The following is a 27,413-nucleotide window of genomic DNA, read 5'->3' as shown; positions in this document are numbered from 1 at the left end:
GCAGCAGCCGCACTTGGACTGGGGCACTGAGGCCCAAGGGGCCCATTGAACCTTGATTCTGTGTTTTAATACCCCAGCAGCAGTCAAAGGGGCCATTGTCCTTGCTTGCCTCAGGGCCCATGCATCCTCGCTACCTTACTGCTTGAGTAATTGTCGGATAAACCACTTGTAACTATAACACGCTATTCTGAGGCAATCTCGAGATTGTCTATATAAAATATGTACACGTGTCGGAACAATATAAAAGTAAAATCTTCTCATTTTTAACATCCCGCACTGAAATTGTATACAAAATTAAAAAGTGACCTAAAATGGTGAAAATAGAGTGACTGCCCCAATTTGGCATATTTCATATTCTGCACGCTCTGCCGGCAGACAGAGGTATTGAAGCAGGTTTAATTCTGCAAATGCACTCAGAAAATGTTACTTTTTACTTGGCAAGTTTGAACGTTGTTACCCCCTCAGTTGAATGAGCACCCCTGGGGCAGTTCGCCACATTCTTGGAAAGGCCTTAGGAGCAAATATACTTCTGTAGCTTAGAACCTCAGTAAAGAAAATAGAGGCAACTAATGATACATTGTAATTAAGATTTCTAAAGGGGTATTGTATCATTAAGTTATTTGGTGTCATTCACCAACCCATTTTATTTCGGTTTTTACTAAAAAACTGTTTTGTAGTTCCGTGTGGCATCAGAGGGGTCGGAATGTGGGTCGACAGGGCGAGGCATTGATGGGTTTTGAGACATGGCTGCTTACCTTGACTCAAGTTGATAATGTTTTTATTACAACATGTAGACATCGTAATTTTAAGTAGGTTTATTAATACACCCACCAGCTGTACATCATCTCTCGCTGGCTCCATGGAAAACTAACCGTCTCCCAGCTCCTGTACATTCCATGATGTCATCCATTCTCATTAGAGTCAGGACTTAAAGGGGAAACTACAACAGTTTTGTCACAGATCCGCCTCCTCAAGGCAACATGTTACATGGTACATCACTGGGTCCCATGGACGAGAACCTTGCCTTTTAGTTTTCTGTCAAACATGTCCACGCAATAGGTCATGTTCTTGTGCATGGCGACTGCCCCACAGCATGCCTATGGCACCGGTTTGCGTACTGCTCGGATGGTGATGAAGGCTGGTGTAGGAAGGTAGGGATTGAGCAACAGAGAAGATTCCATCTCCTCTAACGTCATACAGAGACCACAGCAGCTCAGGGTACGTAGGGCAGGATGAAAAGGCTTCTTCACCTGTCTAGCAGGCGTGCCCACTGTGTGGGAATGTCAGTCAGCATTTTAAGTGGTTAGTGTGACCTGCCTAGACTTCAAATATTACAAAACCGTATTTTTAACTTTTTTAGAATGTATTATTTTATATATTTGGAATTTTTGCTGTGTCAGACATGAGCACTCTTCGTATCTACCTTTTTATTTCTTCGTCACTGGTGCGTCCAGGGTTCACAGTTAGGGCTCGGTAGTCACAATTAGTATGGATTGCGCAAAATTAAAAGTCGATGTTGGGACGGTGCTGCATTAAGGCACTTGATCCAGCCCACTGGTGGCGCTTCCACACACGGCCACGTGACAGACCCAGGTTGCACCAAATGGCCAAAAACAGATATTGAGTCTAGGGGTCTGTGATCCCCAAAATGGTAATGTGTAATTTTGGCGGGGACTCTAAAAATTATTTTCATCTGCACTGAACTCATTGTCAATGCTTTGCAAGGTGATTGGAATGCCAGATGATTTTCCAGTAGACTGAGGGCTGGGGAGACAGTTTTCATGGTTTTAGGGGTTGCCCATCCAGCCCTGAAAGTAACACTGCAAGAATTTCTGCTCTCTAAGCGTCCATTTCTGCATCCCATACTTTAAATTTCTGCAAGATGTCATCACGCCTCTCTCCCAGTGTGTTGGAGGCCAACCAGGGATACCTGGTCTGGTGGTTTAGTGGACTAATGCATCCACTGTAGGGGCCTGTGTTCAACCTCATGGTCACAGGTTCAAATCTGGGGGGTCCACTCAGCCTTTCATACTTCTGAGGTCCATTGAGTTGGGTAACAGTGAACATCTGTTATTTAGCACCAAGAACCCTTCTGGGTGAACGTGCGCTTTACAAAATGCATGTTATGTTATGAGGGACCCTCAAATAGTTGGTGCTCCGATTCTCTGACGAGAGGCACGTGAAAGGGACGTTAATTCAAGCACTCAACGTATGTGCAGTAATCCTCGTTTTGGAGATATGGTTCAAGATACAGAGATATGGAGGCAAAGAGAAAAGGAGAATGTGAGATAATAAGACATGAAAAGAGAAAGTAATGGAGGGCTAAAACAAGAAATATGTGATGAATTATATAAGGCAGAATTAATGAAATGGTAAGAGAATGGGAAACAAACAGGCGTGAGAGAGAGGCTGAAAGAAAGATGTCAAGGAAAGAGAGAGAGGAGGAAAGAGAGAACCAAAGACAGATGATAGGAGGGCAACAGGGGAGAAAACAAAAATGGAGAAAAATTGGAATAGCGTGAAAGAGCGAGTAATACAAAAGGAGAGAAAAAGAATTGGGAGGGAAACGAAGCAGTGCAAAAGGATTGACCAAGAATTGGGAGGGGGTCAATGAAAGAAGGAGGTGCTACAGAACCAATGAGAGAAGGTTAGAAGGACCGACCATAAGGAAAGAGGGAGAGAAGCAGAGTGGGACAGACATTGATGACATTTGAGCCACATGCACTGTTAGTGCACCGCAGGCCGCACTGTGCCACCTGTGACAGAAGAAACTGAGAGCCCCGCCTTGCCACCAGGAGACGAAACCACTGCTTCCTGGGAGGTGGCAATGTTTGTCTAATCTGCTCTTGACATGGTGCCTTGCATACTGTCATGTCATGGAATCTGTAAGGTAGCGTGGCATTGATGCTTTGCTTGCTGGGGTGATACGGGCACCCTGTGGTGCATTACATACTGGAGCTCTGTCTAAGGTAGCATGACGCGGGTCCCTAGCATACAGGGTTAATACTGGCTGCCTGTGGTTCATTATATACTGGAGCACTGTGTAAGGTAGTCTGACGCGGGTGCTTAGCATACTGGGGCAATACTGCTTCCCTGCGGTACATTCAATACTGGGGCACTGTGTAAGGTATCCTGACGCAGGTGCCTGGCATTCAGGGTTAATACTGCTTCCCTGCGGTACATTCAATACTGGGGCACTGTGTAAGGTAGCCTGGAGTTGGTGCTTTGCTGGCTGGGGCGATACAAGCACTCTGTGGTGCAATATATACTGGAGCACTGTGTAAGGTATCCTGACGCAGGTGCCTGGCATACAGGGTTAATACTGCTTCCCTGTGGTACATTCAATACTGGGGCACTGTGTACGGTAGCCTGGAGTTGGTGCTTTGCTGGCTGGGGCGATACAAGCACTCTGTGGTGCAATATATACTGGAGCACTGTATAAGGTATCCTGACGCAGGTGCCTGGCATACAGGGTTAATACTGCTTCCCTGTGGTACATTCAATACTGGGGCACTGTGTAAGGTAGCCTGGAGTTGGTGCTTTGCTGGCTGGGGCGATACAAGCACTCTGTGGTGCATTATATACTGGAGCACTGTGTACGGTATCCTGACGCAGGTGCCTGGCATACAGGGTTAATACTGCTTCCCTGCGGTACATTCAATACTGGGGCACTGTGTAAGGTAGCCTGGAGTTGGTGCTTTGCTGGCTGGGTCGATACAAGCACTCTGTGGTGCAATATATACTGGAGCACTGTGTAAGGTATCCTGACGCAGGTGCCTGGCATACAGGGTTAATACTGCTTCCCTGTGGTACATTCAATACTGGGGCACTGTGTAAGGTAGCCTGTAGTTGGTGCTTTGCTGGCTGGAGCGATACAAGCACTCTGTGGTGCATTATATACTGGAGCACTGTGTAAGGTATCCTGACGCAGGTGCCTGGCATACAGGGTTAATACTGCTTCCCTGTGGTACATTCAATACTGGGGCACTGTGTAAGGTATCCTGACGCAGGTGCCTGGCATACAGGGTTAATACTGCTTCCCTGTGGTACATTCAATACTGGGGCACTGTGTAAGGTAGCCTGGAGTTGGTGCTTTGCTGGCTGGGGCGATACAAGCACTCTGTGGTGCATTATATACTGGAGCACTGTGTACGGTATCCTGACGCAGGTGCCTGGCATACAGGGTTAATACTGCTTCCCTGTGGTACATTCAATACTGGGGCACTGTGTAAGGTAGCCTGGAGTTGGTGCTTTGCTGGCTAGGGCGATACAAGCACTCTGTGGTGCATTATATACTGGAGCACTGTGTAAGGTATCCTGACGCAGGTGCCTGGCATACAGGGTTAATACTGCTTCCCTGTGGTACATTCAATACTGGGGCACTGTGTAAGGTATCCTGACGCAGGTGCCTGGCATTCAGGGTTAATACTGCTTCCCTGTGGTACATTCAATACTGGGGCACTGTGTAAGGTAGCCTGGAGTTGGTGCTTTGCTGGCTGGGGCGATACAAGCACTCTGTGGTGCATTATATACTGGAGCACTGTGTAAGGTATCCTGACGCAGGTGCCTGGCATACAGGGTTAATACTGCTTCCCTGCGGTGCATTCCATACCGGGGCACTGTGTAAGGTAGCCTAACACGTGCTTTGCATACGGTAGTAATACTGCCTGCCCGTGGTGCATTACATACTGGAGCACTGTGTAAGATAGCCTGACGTTGGAGTTATGTATGCTGCTGTGATATTGATTTAGCCACACTACAGTGCTTTATATGCTGGGGTACTGGTATATCTAGTTACTTTTTATTCAATGCTTCCTTTAAAATCTTTTGCATACAGTCAATATCTGATAATTTCTGCTTAAAATGTATCCTTCAACGCATTGTTTAGGTGGACAGGGGGTCATCTCATTACGCACCAGAGCCCTCTCTTGTACTATAGGATCGAATAAACCTTTTCATCTTGTTTTACTCTATTGATCGATATTCGCATATCACATCCTTTTATTTAATCTGTTTGTTCAATTTGTGGCCTAGTATTTCATCATAACAATCACAAATTTAAATACTGTCGGTTTATATGATCTGCCACTTGCTGGGCAAATTGTTTATATTCCAGAATGTAATGTAGCCCCTTCCTTCTCTACTGTGCTCCCCCCACAGATGACACCTCGCGTTGGTAGGGTTGAAGGGGTTTATTCTTAGTTACACACTACAGCAGGAGCGCCGGTGCGGAGCTCCGATCGCTATTCAAATCGGCGCGCTAGTGCCGATTCTAAGATGGCCGCCGCCGGAAGTCCGGTGACGTAACGCGCCGTGCGCGCTGCGGACTAGACCGCAACACCACACAGAACAGTATAAGATAAATTGTGTAATGACGTAAGACTAGTTGCCTGTGCGTCCCATGCTGCAGATAACTGCACATGCTCGTTCCTTCGGTCATTAGTCCACTGATCAGTATCTGTATTAGCAATATACTGTCTCTTCCATACCTTGAAAATGGTTCTCACCTGAGACACGTCACACGTGTGCGCCTTATACCACTGGTTAACATGATTGAGTCGGACCACGTTATGCCTGCAGGGTGCTTGCAGTATTTTTCCAAACATTACTCTTGTTGGTTCGTGCCAGCACTTATTGAAACCTAGCAGGATGCCCGTTCCGTGCTCGAGCTCGTCATGAGTCACAGTGGAGCTGTGCTCGTCATAACGGCTGCGGCCCGCCCATGCGCGATTAATTCCCCGTCTGTGCGGGAGAATTAATCAGTGGGCGGGGTCGTGACGAGCACAGCGGCGCCGCGCCCCCCCCCCCCCCATCGCGGGGGAATTACCCCCGCAGGGAAGGGGTTTTAAACCTGAGCCCCTTAAACATTCAATGAGCGGTATGTCATTTAATTTTGCTTTTTGCATAATTACACAAAATTTTGGAAAATTAGGTAAAATGACATGACAAGGATATCTGGCACTTAGTGCTAAATGTTAGTGCGAAGGGCGTTTTTGGGTCTATTTTAGATGAAGCACGAGTTCAGCAAATAAATGCTTCTCACTTGTGGTCATTCACATTGTTCCAGTGCTCGCAATAGGATTTTTGCACAAACAATCTTCAAATAGGTGACAGGCATAATGGTCTACTTTCAGGAATTTCACAAAATGCCAGGGATTAGGAAATATTAACCCAATGTCATGAAAATTCTCCCCAGGCCTAGTCACAAGTTCGAATTCAACTGACCGATCTTTCCTTCCCTCTAAAGGTCAGTAGATTGAGTACCTTTAAATTGGGTGATGGTAATATCTGTTATTTATCCTGCTTTGAAACAGCAAAAGTACAGTATAAAACCAAGCTGTTAATATTGTTCATTCTAGTAACGGGCTGTGACTGCCAAATCACTACACACATTGAAAATAAGTACTGGAGAAAGACCCTTTATTGATGGCATTAGCTTGCTCTGTAATAGCCTGAATTGCCCCAAGACTCCCAACTATGTAAAAACAAGCATTTGCAATGCAATAGGTCTTGCATTTATGAGAGTTTGAGCTATGGACATTGTAAATGACAATGCCTTATATTTTTTAAAACAGATAAATAAAAGACATTGTCATTTACAATGTCAATAGTCAAAACTCTCGGAAATGCGAGACCTTTTGCATTGCAACTGCGTCCTATGAAAATTTTAAAAAGCATAGGAGAGAGCTTGTGCAGGACAAAGCTATTTGAGAAAATAGTGCTCAGAGGCTGTCATTAAAGCCTACCGAGCAACAACACACGTAACAGGGGGAGTCGCCATGGAAGGTTACAAAATGAGACAAGGCGGTACTAAGGTGGGACTACTAAGCCTTTTGACCAATGAAGAGCCAGTGTTTACAGTGGACAATGACTCAAGCCCATGAAAAATGTAGGAGCAGAGCAGCACATGCGCTGCCCAAGCTCGACCTAAAAACAGGTGTTATCAAAGTATTGATACTCATTTCATCAACTTTCGTAATGTTCTGTTATTTTTAAATTAAGAATTTTAATCCTGTCCTGCCTAGTAGGTTTCATACTTGCCATTAAAGAAATTGCACCAAGATCTCTGTGCCAGAGTCGTTTACCCGCTGAAGTATCCTGCCAACCCATTTGTGAATGATCAACCGATGAAGAAACTAAAGACTGTGTATGAGAAAGGATGACTTGGGATCTGATGTAGTGTTGAGTGGTAATGGGACATCCTCTGATTTCCAGCGGCATTTCCAGTTCTGGAGGAGACTCCATCCCTAGAAGATCCTCCTTCACTGCATGAAAAGAAAAGCTTCAAATACCTGTTTCAAATGAAAAGAAACCCTACGTTTTCTGATGAGTTATCCTTTTTCATTTCAGTGCGAAGAGATTTTTCAGTCCGTGAAGATGGAGCCCTCGCCCACTGCCTGCAGGAACAAGAGAGTAAGTGCAGAAAACACAAATGACAAAACATGTGCCTATAGAGGGGGAACCACTTGAGCTCATTGATACACTGAATCCAGTGTTTTCTACATGCATTTTAACTTCTAGATCCAGCTTTCCAGCCAATTGTATCATGTTCTGAAACACTTTACACCAAGTTTAATCTCTTAATTAGTGTATGGTTACTCTTTAGAATCATTTAACGTTGAAAGATCTGCAGCAGGCGCGATCATGTAATGAACTAGCTTAACAGGAAGAGGCAGCCAATTCTCTCTAGCATGCCAATTTCATTGTATCCATTCATGCTGTTGGCACCTGGTAGGCAACATCGGTGTCTGATCGTGAAGGTATAGATTTAAAAAATAAAAAAAAGCTTAATTTCAAATATAAACTTGAATAAATTATCTATATTGGCTGGTATTTTTAGGAAATATCTTGAAAAGCACACACGTGCCTGCACACACACACGCGCAAGCACACAATGCACAGCGGTCTTTCTCACAGTACCTGCAATCTGTTTTCTCTTACATTTAAGGTTACCCTCATAACGCATGCAGAGTTCATTCACAGAGCCCTGTGGGTAATGTAGTCTTACATCAATTCCTGTTTGTGGCTTCTCTATGTTATTCAATTTCAGTTCCAGATAACATCAAGAATTGCTTTGCTTAATAATTTCTATTGCATTGTATTGTAACATGTATCTAGTGGTAAATACCTCTATGTGGGGCTCTGGAGCGTATGCCTACGTAGGCATGGGCAGCAAGGGGCATTTCTTTGATGTTGATTTTACTGGCTACCCCAGCCCCTTGCAACAATAGTAAGCAGGCTATACCCTAGTGTTACATGCCTACATAGGCAGCATGCTGGGCCGTGGAGCAGCATGGTTGAGACCTTTGTTACTATCATCTCCTCTTTGATCATCATTGTGAGCTGCAAAAAGAAGCAGCTATAGTATGTAGCTATTTGATGGCGGCAGTGATGGTTTAGATTAGAATCCTCCAATTAGGCAACAGTATGTGGCAGATCCCTTCAGTTATTCCATGCCTGTTAATTTTCTGATCGCTGATTTATGAGTACTGGGTGATGGGCATAGCAGATATAACTTATGTCAGTTTAATGATCCTCGCGAATGAATATTAACATAACACACCCAGTCTCTGTCCAAATCTGATTGTCCCATTGTTAGTAATTAAAACAATAAAGTGTTCCTTCCAGGTGTTTTAGTTTCACTCCATGAACCACAAATTGTGCTGTGTTTGAAAAACATTGTGGTGTATTCCAAAATATTCAGCAGTACTCTTGATTAATCAATTTTAACATAATTTCAATACATATTTTCTAATAAATTATACATTTTTCATGTTCATCATAATTAATCCATTTAATTAATATCCTGATCATCAATAATTAACTCTTACTTGTAATGGGTTTTGCTGATGAAAACTATAATCACAGTGTCAAGATATAATGCTGATAAATACAATTCTCATTAGAAAACTGAGGTTATTGCTAAACCAGCTAGAAGCGTGCTCTGTATTATAGCTGTGTTTCCCATTCGGAATTTATATTTCTCCTCATGCCTTGTGGGCTACTGATCACATGTCCAACATTATTTAAACGCCGTTGCTTTTAGTGTCACCCTGATGTACAATCAATTCATATAAAATGTAATCTGGACTTTACGGCATCTGTTAGTCAATGGTTCATACGTATGCAGGACCCAAGATCTGTAAGGACTAAATTGTTGCAAACAGCAAACTTTGATGTGCGACTCACCATTGGATATGTTCCCAATTTGACGTTATGATGTTACCATATGATGCTTGAATGAATGAATGAATTTAAAACGTATAAAGTGCACTGCCGCTCGCATTGGAGCATCCTGGAGCTAAGGTTGAATCTGATAACCCAGAAGTGAGTGAGGAAAGTAGGAGATAACTAGATAAGGTAATAACAAAGTGCTTCAGGGGCCAAGAAGGGCAGATCTTCAAGTGCTTTTTGAATAGAGCTTCCAATTTTGTCAACCGCAAAGGGCTGCGGAGTTGGTTCCATGCCTTGGATTCCAGTACCGAGAAGGATTTGCCGCCTCTGATTTTAAGTCTGAAAAGAGCGGTCTTGAGAAGAGTAGCATGGGAGGATCTCAGAGTTCTTTGGGTTGTATAATGGGTGAATCTAGCAGTCAGGTATTTAGGTCCAGTCACTTTGAATGCTCTAAAGATCAGTTAAGGATCTTAAAGAGGATCCTTTTGTGTAGCGTTAACCATGTAAAGTTTTTAGAGCTGCAGAGGCAGAATTCCGTCTGGGGAGTTTTAACACAAGTTTGGCCGCTGCATGTTGCACCTTCTGCAGTTTGTGGAGTATTTGTTTTGAAGATCCTGCATGAAGACTATTACAATAGTTGAGTCTAGAAGTGATGAGAGCAAAAGCAACTCTTTCTGGCACCTAATGGGAAAAAGTCAAAAAACTTTCTTAAAGACTGAATTAAATTGAAACACATTCCTGCCACTGCAAGAGCTTGAGGGCGGACAGAGCAGGAAGTGTCACATTTTACACCTAAGCATCTTGCAACTTCTAATGTGATCGGGCGGTGGGGGCACAGAATTTGGCCACCATTGGGTTGGAGAAAAAAAAATTATTTGCCAAATAACAGGATATCTGTTTTATCTGTGTTGCATTTAGATGGTTTGATTGCATCCACAGGATAACTTTGGTGAGACAGTTTTGGAAATTTGTTCTAAGCCATGGGACCCTTTGTCCAGCAATAGAATCAGCTGCGTGTCAAAAGCATATGATGTAGTGGCGCTTGTTTATTTATATGTCAAAAAGTACTTCATCATTGTCCCTCTGTGTCATTGTGCCTAATGAAATTATTATTTAACTCCAACTGACTCAGTTATTCTCCATGTTGCCGCCTCTCTTTCTTTCTCCTTTTTTATATTCCAAAGAAAGTACATTTATTCTAGTCACTGGTATTTCAGTTTCCATTGTTCCATTGTCTTTGTCACTGAGAAAGAAACTCATGTGGTTGTGCCCTGTTTATGATGAGTCTTAACATTCAAGAGGAAGAATTTGTTTTTAAGCAGATCTCTCATTTATAACAACATTTTATTAACTGCTAGAATTCGGTGTTTCTTTGAGGAAGTATTCATAGGCATTAATTCCAGAATCTCTGAGTGGGCTGCTGGGGAAAGAAATTGCATGTGGTGGCCATGACACCATACTTGAAGTATAATACTGTGGATCAGATTCATTGATGATCTGTTGATAATTTGGGGTGGCTCAGCAAAGGAATTTGATGAGTTTTTAAAAGAATTGAATAACAATTAATTTAATCTGAGGTTTACAGATGCAGTGAGTGAGTGAATCTCGATTAGTGTTCCTGGACACAGAAGTGTTTGGGGCAGGTGAACAGATGCAGACTGCTTTATATCACAAAGCCACTGCAACAAACCGATTTTTACATGCCGCCACTTTCCATCAAAGAAATCTAAAAGAATTCTTGCTTAGCAAAAGGGATTGCTCCTCCGAAGAGGAGTTAAAAATGCAGCCAACACACAAAAAGATTTCAACAACATGGTTCTCCCACAGCTGTCATCAATAGGGATTGTCAATATTTGAATGCAAAATAGGAAAGATCTGCCAATTATGAAAAAGAAGAAAGCAATGGGTGAGACTGATTATAAATCTAAAATCAGACTGATTTTAATATATTCCAAAGAAGCTCCAGAAAAATCCCCAAATAATGACGAAAAATTGGGAAACATTTGAGAAAAATGAGAGAGGAGCCAACAGGGAGTATTACATAATGTATATTGCTTTGAATATATCCTTATAGACATCGACTTTTATCAATATAACAGTCGCTGGAAGTTGGCTAATAAAAAAAAGAAAATAGAGAAAAAAGCCAATAGAATCTTCCCCTTACCTCAACTCGTGCCCAACTCCCCCCTTGAATCCTATCCTCCTTCCTCACCTTACACTTTCCTCATAGCCCGCCTCACTCCCATCCTAGCCACATCCCTACATCCAGGGGTTATCCACATGTTGAACATGATTTATTGTTTTGCTGTTGCAGAACTGTACAGTGGTAGTTGTCAAGTTTAGAATTGTATAAGATCTTTAAAACCCTGAAACGCTTTGGACTCGAGAGTTCTATGCAGTCTTTGCAGAAGAAGTCCAGGAGGCGACTCCATTGTTGTGTAAAGTCTTTTTCTTCTCTTGCCACTTTAGGGAGCTTTTCCATTCCTAAAATCTACCACAGCTTATCTACGCATTTATGTTACTTGGGGATTAACTGCTGGCTCCAGAAAATTAGAATCATTTGTTGAGCAGCCAGTATAAGCTGAGCCGGCCCTGCTTCCCATATACAGGATAGATGTATGTGGCCAGACGAGCTAGTAGTATCACTTTGGGGCAACGTGCTATGCCTGAACTAGTGATTTGCTCTGTGGCAGCACACACTGCGTTCTAAAAAGGGTGCAGCCTGGGACAGGACCAATGCATATGAGTTAGAATCCCCTCTTCCCCGTAACTTCTCCAGATAGACTTCCTCCCTTCCTCATTCTTGTCAACTGTGTTTGAGTGTAATACAACCGGTACAGGATTTTATCAGGGTTTCCCTACACCCAGCATGGGAAGCACAATGATTAGCCACAGCAGTCTAAAGTCCCATTGCTCCCAGTCAAGTGTAATGTGCACTTCTTTTTCACAGGCATGCTGAAATGTGAATTTCTCCTTCCCCCATCTATGGTTTAACATATTATACATTTTTAGGGTGGCCTGTCTGTGCAAGTTAAAAGATACCTTTTGAAAAGATTCAGGATTCTGATTTTAATGTTGAGCAACCAATGATGCAACTGCATCTAGTAAAAACGTTCAACTTCTAGAAGTGCACATTTCTCCTTCAGTTGATCAGATGTCTTGATTTTCTCATGCTCAAATATGCCCCTGGGTGTCTTACACCCACTCTCTACTTATTTTTGATAAGAGCCTCTGTTCAGCCAGGGAACAAATTCTGCATTCCTCAATAAAGAGGTGAAAGGTGACTAGAAAGAAATCAGCCCATGCCTGACCGCTGTTCCATCCCAGATTTCGAAAGTACCCCTCAAGATTTGTGTATTGTGGAGTGAATTTGTTTGGTGGGCTATGGGTTGCCAGGACACCTCCCAGACACTTCTAAAGTGTGATGAATCGTCCATCATTCCTTTTTGGTCTTCCTTCACGTTCAGTGGACCGAGAACCACAAGTGGACCACGCTTAGTAATGGGATGAATCGGGAATTCCCTGGCTGTAAAGTGCATTGCCACCTAGAGATCCTCTCCTATATGAGTAACACAGAGATGGAAGGTCATTAATATAATCTCTGGGGATATGAAGAATCAGATTTTGAAAGATGTAGAGGATCCTGGGCAGAATGGATATTTTATACGGAACAGTTCTACCCAGAAGTGACATTGGTTTCTATTTTCAACTAGTTAACTCATTTTCACCCCACTGTTTTGTCTGTGGATATATATTCCTTTGGTCTTGGTAAGGGTGGGAGCTAGGCACAGGCCCAGATGGTTGATGTTAAAGACTGCCCACTGTGGGGGGGTTCAGCCTCTGTAATTGTTCGACTGTGGCTACAGGAGTCGAGATATTTAGGATGTCATTCATTTTAAAAACCGAGACCTTTTGTTAAGCTTAGAATTCTTTCAGCACTAGGGGGGAGGTACAGAGGGTGTCTGTCAGAGAGAGCAGGATGCCATCTGCAAACATCCTTTATGTCCTGCATGCCAAATTTGATTCCTTTAATGCTGGGGTTACTTTAGATACTCTGGGCAAGGGGCTCTAGGGTAAGAGGAAAAAGGAGGGGTGATGGAGTCACCCCTGCCTTGTAACCCTGTTTATGTTCATCCACTGGGAGCGGAGCCAATTGACCCCGTTCTTAGCCCTGGGCCTATGATAGCCAGCTAGTCCCCAATTTAAAAATGTGTTTCCTACCCTTGCTGCTTTCAGCGTGTGAGTCATAACATCCCAGTCAAGCCTTTAAAATGCTTTTTCGGTATCTGGGATAACAAGGATAGGCTGTTTGGTTCTTACCCAGGAGGTGAAGGGCTTTTTTGTGTTATCCCCCGCCTGACATTTTTACATGAAGCCCGATTGGCCAGGATGTACCAATTTTCCCATCAGTGTCGGTTGTCGCAGCAGCACGATTGAGGTAAACATTTTAGCGTCAACATTGAGGAGGGAGATTAGTTGATATGAGCTGCAATCGCTTTGCTCTTTTCCTGGTTTAAAGATAGTTGATTCGGACATCTGGGGGGCACCCGCCACTCCAGAATCATCTCTTCATAAACTTTGGGCATCAAGGAGATTAGTGCCATGGGAAGGCATTAGTAAAAAGAAACTGTAAATTCAATTGAGCCTGGAACTCTATCATCCCATATCCGATTGTTATTGTGAGATGTAGAAGAGGCTGAGTTAATGTAATTTCATTAGGCACATTGACAGAGGGGGTTGAATCAAGATGAACGTTGTGTAGATATAAATTAAAAAGTTAGCAAAATCAAACAAAGTTACAGTAATCTGGTCATCCTGGTCATGGATATCAGAAATTTAATGCATAATGATGATAATATGGAACTGAAATTGAAATTGGACGATGTGAATTAACTTTGTGTGCATCAGGAGGTTAACCGTGTGTGCATCAGGAGGTTAACCTTAAATACTAGGAAAAACAGATTTGCAGCACCCATGAGCAAGACCGTTTGCCGTTGATTGAAAGAATTGAACAACAATTAATTTAATCTGAGGTTCACAGATGCAGTGAGTGAGTGAATCTCGATTAGTGTTCCTGGACACAGAAGTGTTTGGGGCAGGTGAACAGATGCAGACTGCTTTATATCACAAAGCCACTGCAACAAACCGCTTTTTACATGCCGCCACTTTCCATCAAAGAGATCTAAAAGAATTCTGGCTTAGCAAAAGGGATTGCTCCTCCGAAGAGGAGTTAAAAATGGTCATGGATATCAGAAATTTAATGCATAATGATGATAATATGGAACTGAAATTGAAATTGGACGATGTGAATTAACTTTGTGTGCATCAGGAGGTTAACCTTAAATACTAGGAAAAACAGATTTGCAGCACCCATGAGCAAGACCGTTTGCCGTTGATTGCATCCTTGTTTGGTCATTTGAATTAAATTTGTAATCACACTTCCTACTGAGTGCGGTGTCAATCCTTTTATAGGATATCTGAATCATTTGACATGGAGAGGTTCCGCATTTACATCGCACCAACCAGAGAATGCACCAAAGGCAAACGTATCAGTTGGTATGTGTAATTATATATACAATTATATTTAAATCATATAGTATACATATTATGTACATAAGAAATGGCACAAAACTTTAATTGAGTTTGATCCATCTGCACTGATTCCTCTGAGAGATATTTGACGATGTATAAGGGGGGGGGAGTTATAGAAGGGGTCCTAAAACCTGTTGCTTCTGCAGCAAAATGACTGGGTGGATTTTAGAAGGTGGAATGATGTGAAGTGGTCTGTCTCAACTCACAACCCGTTTTTAGGTCTCGTGCCTAGTGTCGCAATGTGCGGCACTGCTCGCGCACCGAGAGCCATCTTGTAGGGGGTTTAGAAACGGACCTACGAATCGCACACGCTTGTGCTTTTCCTTTTGGCACAAGCTATTGGCCTTTGCGTGCGTCTTTTTATAAAAGACAGCACGCAATTGGCCAAAGGCGGGCGCATTGCTCCGCCCATGGCCAACTGGTGTCTGTTATGAGCACCGCTGCCATGTGGTTTCAATTATCGTGCTTAGACACGGGCGCGATAATTGAAAGCACATGTCTCGCTGTGGCATGCGCGCACCTCTCGCGGGCATGTTTGTTTTTGATCCATTTCATTTTTTTACGTTTCGGCGTCAAGCTGGGGGCCTCTGGTCCCTTCTACTCGGTGCATTGGTGTCCCGAAACCCTGCCATCTCTTACGAGCCATCCTGGTTCCGTTGTGCTTTCAGTTCAGTGCCTTGTGTTTCGTACCCTGTCTTCTCACGTGCCCCCAGGATCTTGGTCAGTGCGTGCCCCGTTCTGCTCCCTCTTCATCCTGTGACCTGTCCTGCCCTCTCTTTGGTGTCCTATTTTGCCCTGGTAATTACCTGCACAACTCGGGTGCATCCATCACCGTGCATCCTTTGTTCTGCTCTTACAAACACCATTCTGTACCCGAGCTTTCCCTCTAAGGTATGTTCTAACCCGTACCCTGCCTTTGCATGATACACGTTACTGTCCACGTGAATGCTTATCCAGTTCTGTCCCTTTTACGCCTTGCCCTTTACCGTATCCGTGTGTCCCTTTGTAACCTCGACGCTCTACCTGGCTTATGCGTTATGCCCAGAACTGCTGCTTCACCTTTTCGACCCCTAAACCCCGCTTGTCCCCTTCAGCACCCAATTATGTACAGTTCTGTTCCCGGAGGGAGCTTTGTCACCCTTCAGTTCTGTGTCCCATTCCTTCTCGTGTTCTGCTTGCCTCGTTCTGCCAAGTCCCGTCGCCCACCCCGACAGCTCGAGGGCTGCGCCCTGTCACCAGTCACAGTTTGGTTATTCGGCCTTGCCCCCGACCGTTGATTTGTCTCCTTCGACATTGCCTCCTCCTGTTGGTACGGGGCCTGCGGCACCATACGTGCTTGCACTGCTGAAGCCAATATTTTTATCTGTCCTCTGAGTGTCGCGACGCTAATGTCCATTTTGTGCGGGAAGCTTTCTCAGTTGATGTCCAGTGTGCGCTTGTTTTGTATGTATGGAAATGAAGCTTGCACTACTGATCACCACAATGTTCTTGTTCTGTGAGTAGGAGTGAATGTAACCCTACGAGAATGGCTAAGAATGGGCAAATGCAATTCGGTCAAGAGAGGGGAAGGGCAAACGTCTTTGAGGAGGGGTGAATGTCATGCCTATCAAGATGGTGACTGTCAGTCTGTAATGTTGGATGAATTTCAGTACGTCGGGATGGGTCAGTTTTGAAAAATTTAGGACGTGTGAGTGTCGTGTTGACTGAACGTTCAGGAGGTGGTTGTCAGCCTGTTCTGTCACGATGGGTGACTTTGATCCTGTTAGCATATGGGAATAAAGCGAACCTCAATAGAGGTAAACGACATTATGTGAAGATGGGTGAATCGGAGTGGATGGTGGCCAAAATGGGTGTTTGAAGGATAAATATTAGCCTGTCAGGATGAGTAAATATAAGCATGTCAGCAACAATAAATCCCATCTGCCAGAAGGGGGGTATGCAGGTATGTCTAGAGGGGTGAATATCAGGCTTGCAAACAGCAGTCTGCCACGATGGGCGCATGGCAGAGTGAGTAAAAGGCAGTCCAAGAGTCATTAATGTCAGTCTGCCCTGATTGGTGAATTTCAGGCTTGTGAATGCCTGTTACAGTAGGGAATGACAACGAGGGATGAATTTCAGTCTGATAGGCGGGGTCAGATATCAGGCATCTTTTATCCTTATGCCCATCCCCTGAATATTCCCCTTGGATACAACTGACCTCTGCAGATCAGCCAAGAGGCTTGCACAGCTAGCTTATAAAATCAAGTCATGTCTTACTGTAGGTTGAGGACAGCAGTTGGCATGTTAGGCTTCCAAAATAGGGTGTGGCATGCACATTCTAGTTTTACAAACTAATCTATGAGACTAAAGAAATGTGAGACAGACTCAGTTAAAACAAGCATTTGCAATGCAATAGGTCTCGTATTTACGCGAATTTTAGCTATTGACATTGCAAAAAATAATGCCTTTTATTTTTGTTTTTGTTTTAAAACATATATAAAAGGCATTGTTATTTACAATGCCAATAGCTGTAACTCTTGTAACTGCGAGACCTATTGCATTGCAAATGCTTGTTGGGTTTGTGAAAGTCCATTAAGCATTTTATTTTTAAAAGACAGAAACAAGGTATTGGGTGTGGTGAATAAACATATTGAGATATCCGGACAGTTAAAATGTCTCCTTGGAGTTGTTAAATCGGCAAACAATTTTTCAAAAATAAATCCAATTTGAGTTTTTGTTGCAGGGGCTATTACTCGAAGACATTCCCTGAAGCCTAGCCTGCGGTCTGAAAGAAAGAGACAGTGCTTAACTCCTAGGACGATGTGGGGAGATGGTTGCCACAAGGGCAGATACTTCCTCATAAATTAAAAAATAAACCTGCTTTTGTTGCAGTATTCACGAATCTGCGAGTGTTTTTTTGTATTGAATCTGCTGGTGCAGAACTGCTCACAGGTGTTAAAAATTAGAAAATCCACAGTGCAGTGGCACAGCGAGCACGGTGTAAACGTGGGCTAGGTGCTGGGCACTGCAGCTTTTGGGAGGGGTGAGCTCATGGCCTAGCTTTAGGTTAAGCCCTGTGTTAAGAGCCCAGTGGTTTAGGTGCAACAATTACTGGCACGGCTCTGGGCCTGACGTCACAGCACATGGCCGGAGGATGTGTCCAGTGGTTTGGTGGGATGCGGACTGGATATAGTGCCTGGCTGCTGACGTGTGTGCACCAAAAGACTGCCAAACATGGCCAGTGGCCGGGTGTAGCACCTTTGTTTGGGTGGTGGTGGACCACAGTTCCTGCTGGCCATGGTGCAAGGACATTTGTGTTGTTTTACCACACAAGGGCTGCGTATAGAGTCATGCTAGAGGCCAAGATCTGTGTCTATCGCACCGATGTGCATGTGTTTCGGTGGAGCCCGGTCCAGTCCTTCACCCTGAGGTTTCTGTGCATGTCCATGTGTGTCTTCTTTGGTGCAATGGGCCCTGAGTGCAGGGTCTACTGTCCGCAATACACTGCAATAGGCGATTGCTGCACACAGACAAAGGCTATATGCAGCTAGTTTGGGTGGGACCGGGGTTGATGCAGGGCTTGGTCAAAGTCCAGGTTTTGCACCCATCTCTTGTTGCTCAGAGCCAAGGGCATCCACGGTGAGTTATATCCTCATGGGTAAGACACAGGATATGGCCAGAATGCAGGCCATAAGTACGATCAGTTCTGCACATGCCCAAAGGATGTGATCATTGGGTTATGCCCGTGTAGTGGCCCAGGCACACAATCAATACCACATATTATCTTTGTTCATACACTTATATTTTCAATATCATCAATGAGGTCCTGAATGATGTAATTTGAAACATCACTGAGGATCTGGAACAACATTTGAAACATCACTGAGGATCTGGAACAACATCCACTCATACATCAGGATCACCAAAACCCTTCTATTCATGAAAGAGTTGAATATGCACCTCTCTAAAGAGCATACAGATACAATCCTCCAACTAGCTGCTTATCAAATCACTTGTTGATTGTATCCTTGTCTTTGATCCGGCACAGTGCTTTGCTGTATTTTATGAGGGGCACTCTATACAGATATCACATTCATACATACATACATAGGTTGCATTTGCGATATCAGTAATGCCATATGTCGGGTCACAAGCAGAGCATGTCAATGCTGTGATCTTTTGTTTGTACATCTTGCTATAACAGGGGAAACTCAGTGGTCATTGGGGCTTTGCAGTGTAACCATAGCACATCACTTTAAATGTAGGTTTTTCCGGAAATTTCCAAAGGTTTATGAAAACAACCATATGAGTAAAGGTAACCTAATTTACTATAACAGAGTCTTTTTTTAATTGTAATATTTAGATATATGATTACAGGATTTCCATAAAGCATTGGTAGTTGACCTTTGTAGGCCAGTAGGGTGATGGTCCAAAACATTGTATTTTTGGTATGAATTGGAACCTCAATAAATAACAGACCACCGAATGAGGGATGTCAGGAACTTATCTAATATGTATGAGAGTTAAGCTAGGTGTAAATTAAACTTCAAAAGGCCAATCACACAGCTTCTTTTTTATTATTATTATTACTATTATTATTATTGGGAGCTTAAAAATGCCCTTGGACCATGTTGCCCAACATCCCTTGGCTAAGTCTCATCCTGCAAGTTTATAATTAGTGACGGGAATGCTCGTCAGTCCACGTAGCCATCTGTTTCAACCACAAAGGAGACCTACAAAGACATATGAGACCTACTGGCACTACCACAGATGTCCATGACAATGGAGAACTGCTTTCCGCCCTGTTCTTTCGACCTCCTTAGAAAATAGTTAAGCATGAAACATGAGTAAAACATGGAACACGGGTCCTAAATACCCACACCTCTGTGGACTCTTGCCTATTCAACTGGTGGAATCCTGGAATCATCAAACATTTTCTGTAAATGTTCCAGCAGTCATTTACAGAGCAATCAGACTGGCCTGCCTAAAAGCAGGGCCGGACTGGCCGTAGTTGGCACCAGGCTTTTTCCCAGTGGGCCGGAAGGGTGGGGACCGGTTTTAGATTGGTGGGGTCCGAATTTGGTACAGCGGGCTGGTTTTGTAGCAGTGCTGCAATATCAGCCCCCTGTACCAAAAGTAGCCGCAGTGTTTTTCTTTCTGGGCCGACTCCATATATGGTTGATAACCTTGTAGGGCACCCAAGAACATGGTATCTTTAAGTCCCTCTTGTGGCAGCCAGGTGTATTCTAAAGGAATCCACAATATGATCCATTAGATGGTCATAGAAGGAAAATGAATAAACAGTCTAAATCTTTAGAAATAGCTCATAATGTCTCATGTCAATGTTCCTAAAAATTTGGAACAGTTGCACTTATGTATGTTTAAATCCTGGGATTTGAAGTGCGGATTCTAACTTGTGGTACCTATTTGAAAAACCTTTGGAAATAGATTGTATTCCAAACAAAAACATTACATTGAGCAACGTGCTTACTGGATACTAGATAAAATGCCTTCAAGCTATTTGTTTTATGGTTCAAATATCTTTATTACATTTCAGGACAGTGAAGGAGCAATAAACATACAAAGCTTGGTTGAGAGCTGCATCACTCTAAGCTATTTGTTTTAAAAATATATTCTGATGAGCAACAATTTAGGAAGTGTAACTGTGGAAGATTAAACACTGTTGTAGAGTATACACTGTCCAAATATTATTTGCTGACTTGAATTGATACTTTCATTACAATCTGGGGAAGGGACACTTATGGTGTTAGAATTTCATTTCATCCTGGCCCTGTTGGTAGTATTACCTTTTAATCAATGTTTATCTAAATCTAAATTACTTTCAAACTCGGTTTAGCCACCATTGAGTATGCAGAAGTATTCATCGTGAAAGCATTTAATTGTGCATCCATGTCGTTAAGGGTCCCACTACGTAAAGTGCCAGGTTTCGGGAGTGTTAATTCTGCACTCCTTGAGTTAACACTACAAGGGGTTCAGTTAACACCTGGGTGTGAATTTAACAGGGATTTCGGTTTAATGCTGAGAAAGTCCTGAGAAAGGTGGAATTGCTGGGAGAATCAGTAAGACTGAATCCAGTTCCCTTGGCAATTCCTCGTCTTCCTCTGCTTTTCTCCCTGAGTTTTTTCAAGGTGAGAAACTTCACAAGTCCATGGTGTTTCTGCTAACTTTGTAAATTCCGAAGGGAACAGTAATCACGTTACTGGCCCCATCCAGAATTTTCAGCCACTTGAAGCCCTAAATGGCTAAATAGCATGATCTAACATTTTATTAAAATTTATCCTGTATCTTGCATTCTAAAAGACTGTCGTTTTTTTTTTTTTTTAATCTGCCTTCTTTTTTGACTGTTTTGACCTTTCATGCCTCTGAATCTTACATGTTTTTCATTTAGAAAAAGTAGCCAATCAGACTCCTTCTTTCTTGCCCACGGTATTTCTTCTTTCCTTGTCAGTCAAGAGGTGGTACTTTTTGTTTTCATTCCTTAACCTCACTTCAATGAGACTGAAGATACCTGTGATTGTGAAATTGTGTACTGGGGTGATCGTAACCTGTGGCCAGCCTTCTAAATGAACCAAGCGTATTCCTTAAGGAATAATCACAAGTCTCTTACTCCGTGGCATATCTCTTAGGCTTTGAACAACCTCATTGCCAAGAAGGTGAGGGGTGAAACGGTATAAGTGAGTGGGACTCTGGTTGAAACCTAAGCAGACACAGGCTAAAAAGTGTAATTTCACCCTGGGTTAATTTATCAAGTTGTAAACACTTCTAATTTAACACAGACGAATGATATCTGATTGGACCCATCACCATGAGAAGTATTCCAAGAATGATATTAAAAAAGAACGAGTTAGGGCAGGCTGTCTTGGGTCTCTGTAACCACAGTGCAACTACGTTTCTTCAAGTAATTCTGGACAGTCTCTGTAAGAGGAAACACTTTTTTCCTTTGTGCCTTGCTCTCAGTCTTGCAGGAAACCAAAGCGAGGCATCAAAGCTCTTTGTTCTCAGCACTTTATTATCCTCAGGATTTCCTGTTTCCTCGTCATTGTCACCGTGCTTATGTCTGGAACACAATCTATATGACCCTAGAGAAGCAGTGGTCATCTTTTTACACTTTCGTTTCAGTTGTCAGGTTAATTTTTTTGGTGTTAGCCAACTCCACACCAGAGCTCTGGCCACTTGATCTGTGCCCGTGGGACCCTATATGGGGAGCTGATGATATTTTGCCATCTTCATCCATTACGAAGAGCTGAAACCCAGCAGCTACTCTTGTAAAAGTCACTATTCACAATCCTATATGTGCTCATTACCATTCGGAGAGAGTTTCCCCAATATCCTTAGTTATTTCGATTGGTATACTCGAGGGACTCCACCTTATTTTCTTGGTTTATAACGGAAGCCGTGGCCCACTATTCAATGCAGCCTGGTGATTACACTTTGTAATGCCCTCTGCTGGACTCACTGACTTAGAAAGCCAGCATTGTTCTCATTTTAAAGGTTGAGCCTGGGCATCACATGCGCGGCTCTGCGGTATGCTGTATTGGAGTATGGAATAGAAGCCCCGCCCAATCTCCACCCATATTTGTCATTGGCTTGTGTCATTGTCCTTCGTAAATGCTGCTTCTGATTCGTTAATAGGCGTGTTAGTCCCACCTTAGTACCGCCTTGTCTTCATTTGTAACCCCCCATGAGGACTGGCCCTTTTACTTCGGTTGTTACATGATACGTGTTTTTTAGTCTGTAAGCACTATTTTCTTTAATGAGTTTCTCCTACTGCAGGCACGACATGATATCCTGCAACATTCAATGCGCCATGCACACTTTCACTTTCCAAGCAGCCTCGGAGAATGGCGGCCCTTTCTTTATATAGGTCTTTTACAAAAGTCTGAGCTATTGACATTGTAATTGACAATGCCTTTTATTTATGTGTTAATTAGTGTTAGAAATGGGGGTCTCTAGTTGGCAGAGGTAGGTACCTTTGAACAAATAGGGACCCTTGCTTCTAGTCAGGGTAAGGGGGAAACACACTCTAGATAGCCCCTGCTCACCCGCTTGGTAGCTTGGCACGAGGAGACAGGCTTATCCCAAAGGCAATGTGTAAAGTATTTGTTTCATCACTCACAGTAACATAGTGATAACACCACAAATGGACACCACACAGGTTTAGAAAAATAAAGTATTTTTATCTAAGCTTCACAAGACCAAAACGACAAAAATCCAACATACACAATAGAAAGGTTTTCAGTAGAATGTCTTCCAATATGGTTGTTACTAAAAATTACCTGGTGGTGATTGTATTTCTGCCGGCAAAAAGCACTAGGGTAAAATAGGCCTTGAATTGACATAGGTTATTTGCATAGATCGTGATGTTTATAAGTACCTGTCACTTGGCAGCGGCGTGCGATGCCCCTGCAGTTCTGAAAAACCACTTCCACAACAGGACTGCTGACTCCGTGGTCAGCCACTATGAAAGTATGCCCCCGAATGCTTGAAATAACCAGATTCGGGAGAAGAGGTCCCGGTTCCGCAATTCCCCTCTGTGCCAGGCCGGGCCATTAGAGATGCTCCGAACATCTCCCAGCAGCACCTCACACAGCGGCTCAGAGTGCAAATCTGAGTATTTACCTGGGGAGACGAAGCAGGTATCGGCTCGGCTCCTTCGGTTCCCGGACCGCTGATCTTGGATGACGCTGCACTGGGGGAGCGGAGCAGCTCCTTCAAGGCTTGAGTGCGTTCTCGCTCCTTGGCTCAAGGCGGGCGTCCTGCTGGGCGGCTCCGACATCAGCGGCCAAGCGTCTTAGCGGAATCCCGGTTACCTGGCAACACTCCGCCTCTAATTTTGTCACAGCACAGCTTCCTGACGATGATAATTCTCCGAGGCTGTCGACTCGGGCCAGCGGAGGTGACGAGCACGAAGTGCTGCAAGTTATCCCGACTTTCGGATATTACTGCAGTTCCACGAAGGTCACAGTGCGGGCCGTCCGGTGTGCAGACACACGCACACAGCGCTGATGTTTGGAGCAGTCGCGGTCTCTGGATAGCACGGCAGACTTTACAACGGTCTCAGTTGCAAGGAGAGCACACTCACACTGCGTTGCTGAGACAATGGGGGACGGAGCACTTCTGAGCAGTCACAACTTCACGAAGGTCACAAGCTGTGCGCAGACACACGCGCACAGCGGCTTAAAGATGATCTTGGAAACTTTGGTGTTCCTGAGTTTCCACAACAGGAGGCCAGCTGTCCTTAGGCCCTTGGAGACTTCTCTTCAGGTTACAGATGGACACAGCACACAGCAGTCCTTCTTCAAGCAGGGGGGACACAGCACAAAGCAAAGTCCCTTTGTCCTCTCCTTAGCAGAAACAGCAAACTGCAGGCCAACCCCAGACACACAGCAAGGGCAGTACTTCTCCTCAGTCTCTTCAGCTGTCCTCTTTGTCAAAAGGTTCCTCTTGATCACAAAGTAGTCTAAAGTTCAGGGGGTTTCAGCTCTAATATTTATACCCCAAAATGTCTCTGTACTCTTGGTGTCTTGGTGTAAGGGGTCCTGAACCCAGTACAAACCAGTTCTGGGTGCACTCTTCCAGTGCACAACTTCTTCCTTTGTCAGTGTGGGCCAGGGTCTTCAGACACACCGCAAGAGGTGGAGCCAGTCTTTTGTGGATTGCAGGCACAGCCTTAGTCAGGTACAGGTGCTACTCCTCCCACCACTCCAAATTCCGATCGGCCTATTCAGCCTAGGGCTGACCCACAGAGACTCCTGGAGCCACCCCCGCCCCTGTCACTGCAAATCCAGACAGTCAATCCACAAACAGGCAGAGGCACACAGGAAGGCTGGACAAGAAAACAGCCACTTTCTAAAAGTGCTATTTTCAAACACAGAATTTAAAAATCATCCTTACTAAAATATGTGTTATTGAATTCTGAGTTCAGGGATACCAGACTCCAATTTTCTATTTCACTCCTATGGGAAGATATGCTTGTAAAATGTTACAAGGTATCCCCCATTCTGCCCTATGGGCAAGTTAGCCTATCAATAGTGAAAAACGAAATTAGCAGTATTTCACTATCAGGACACACACACCATTACATGTCTTCCCTTTCACATACACCTCACCCTGCACAGGGGGGTACCTTGGGCCTTCCATAGGGGTGTCCTAAGTGCAAGGAAAGGGAAGGGTAGGGCCTGGCAAGTGGGTGCACTTGCCAAGTCAACATGGCAGTTAGCAAACTGCACGCAGGCACTGCAGTGGCAGGCCTGAGACATCTTTTTAGGGCGACTCATGTGGGTGGCACAATCAGTGCTGCAGGCCCACTAGTAGCATTTGATTTACCAGCCCTGAGACAGGTAGTGCACTTAACTAGGAACCTACTGGTAACCAAATATGCCAATCAGGGAGAACCAATCACAATATCAATTTATACAGGGAGCACTTGCACTTTGACACTGATCAGCAGTGGCAAAGTGCCCAAAGCATCCAAGCCAGCAAAAACGAAATCCAGCACAGCATCAAAAACACAGGTGGTAGAGGCAAAAAGTCAGGGAAAACCACGCCAATGATGCCAGGTCTAACAATTAGCAAAACAGATAAATAAAAGGCATTGTCATTTACAATACCAATAGCTTAAACTCTCGCAAATGCGAGACCTATTGCATTGCAAATGCTTTTTTTTAGTAAGGTGCCATTCAAATTCCTCAATTACACCTCCATGGAGGCTAACCCTGCTTCAATTCACTGCATCGAAATTTGCACATTTTTTGAGTGCCACCATCATGATAGTTTCCCCACATGAAAGTACAGTCTTGTCAAGCTCAGCTCCTCTGGCTGTTCAGCAGGTGCTTCCAATCAACCTTTGGAATTCCTCCCTTACTTGGGAAGAAGTAAAGTTCTTATTTCATCCCATTCAGTTCTTTTCAGGATATTGTGATCTCCTTTAGGGTACCACAGCTTAACAGAGCTACTAGGAAGAGCACTCCATGTCCATAGAAGGGCCAGTGACTGCAAACCTGCTGCGTCACTCCCTGCCACTACTCTGAGTATGCATCCATCTTTATACAGAAGAGGACAGCATGCCATCACAACACAGCAGTACCGTACTGCCCCTCTACAGCGGCTCCTTACCTAGCTCTGCTACACTCTTCTGGACTGCAGGAAACCACCACAGTGCTGGATTGGCAGAGGGCACACAAACTCCATCTGCCATCTCTGACTGTTTGTATGTGGCGTGGGCATAGACATCATTTAGGGGTCGTTAGGGATCACAGCTGTGACGAGTAGCTTGCCCCTTGTGAACCTGAGCACTGCTTTTGCAACCCCTGGCCTCAGAGGTGACCAAAGCAGTACAAAGCACAGATGATAAACAGTGGTGTTATTGTCCCACTGAAGATAACACTTTAAGTAAAAAAATAAATACATTCAGTAGTGGAATGAGCACTCATAAATACAAAATGAAACTAAACAAATTTTAAAATTCTACTTTTTTTTTTTTTTTTGCTACAGTCCATTATTGTGAATATATGAAAAAAGATGTCCTTGAACAGAATTATCAAATCTGTATTCCACAAGTGTGACAATTTCTTGAAAGTAAAAACTTATTAACAATGAAAAGTAGTAAATCAACAACATAACACTCATGCAATTTATAGTCCATACGATTTGGTACTAGTGGATCTGACCACTACTATTTTTTTAATCTCTTTTCTTTGTGCATCCTCCTTTGATTAAGCAATACTTTTATTCTTTGAGGTATACACTGGGCTTCAGTGACGTCAATTAATTTGATGTCTTCAGGATCAAGGTGTTGTGGCATCATTTCCTCGGTTTCAGGGTCAAAGGCCTAGTGATGTCACTTCCAAGGATTTCTTTGAGGTCAAAAAGAGTTTGATTGGTTACTTCCCCTACCCCTAGCATTTCGGTGAATCGCCCGATGTTCATGGGTGCCGGCTCATTCCTCCGCAATGTTGTCTGGTTAGCTTCACACAGGAGTATCAGGGGCGTAACACAGGACTCCGCAGTGTGGGGGTGGGCCCGAACTGCAGGGGGCCCACTGTGCACAGTACTCAGGTCTGAGAGCTCCAGATGAAATTCAGAGTGGGGGCCCTTCAGTGTACATTGCAGGGTGGCCCCTTAAACTTTCGTTACACCACTGAGGAGTATGCATGGCAGGGAGTTAAACTCTGAGTAATGGGATGTAGCCTGAGTCTGAACATGTCTGAGAGTGATCCCCAGAAGTGCTGCCATTTCTGCCATCCGGGACCTTCCGTAACTGGGGTGCTTCACATATCCAGCTTCCTATCAGAACCACGAGATGTGAAATCTGCAAAATCTCTCAAGAAAGGTACCTTCCTCAGTGACTAGCTTGCCTGCCTCTTTTTTTCTCCGTGCATAGAAAAAACGAAGTATTTTTCAAATAATGAGTCATTAGCACTCGGAGAAGTTAAAAATTCCTGTTTGAACTTATAGTTGTTAAGTTCATAGAAAGGAAGAAAGATGAAGTAAACACCATAAATGCTGTCAGTGTAGTGCAAAGTCACCAGTGTCTAGAACTAATGGTATGAAATGCAGTTTCACGTGTTATTTTTTGTTGCAGATATGTGCACTATTTTTATTCTTAATATATACCATACTCTAGTTGAGAAATGAAATATAATAAA

At 43.8% G+C, this 27,413-nt stretch overlaps 1 protein-coding gene across 2 annotated transcripts in view; it reads left to right on the top strand.

Annotated features, from left to right (window-relative positions):
* Positions 1-27,413, top strand: part of LOC146867869 (uncharacterized) — a 587,713-nt gene that overhangs the window by 282,431 nt on the left and 277,869 nt on the right. For both annotated transcript variants that reach the window (XM_085608579.1, XM_085608578.1), the window contains exon 3: positions 7,351-7,413. In XM_085608579.1, the coding sequence (XP_085464705.1) occupies positions 7,351-7,413 (63 nt within the window). The remainder of the gene's footprint in view (positions 1-7,350; positions 7,414-27,413) is intronic.

This window comes from Triturus cristatus, chromosome 1_2 (genome assembly GCF_964204655.1).
Source record: "Triturus cristatus chromosome 1_2, aTriCri1.1, whole genome shotgun sequence".
NCBI lineage: Eukaryota > Metazoa > Chordata > Amphibia > Caudata > Salamandridae > Triturus > Triturus cristatus.
The sequence above is the reverse complement of the archived record's forward strand: the minus strand, read 5'-3'. Positions and strand labels throughout refer to the sequence as shown.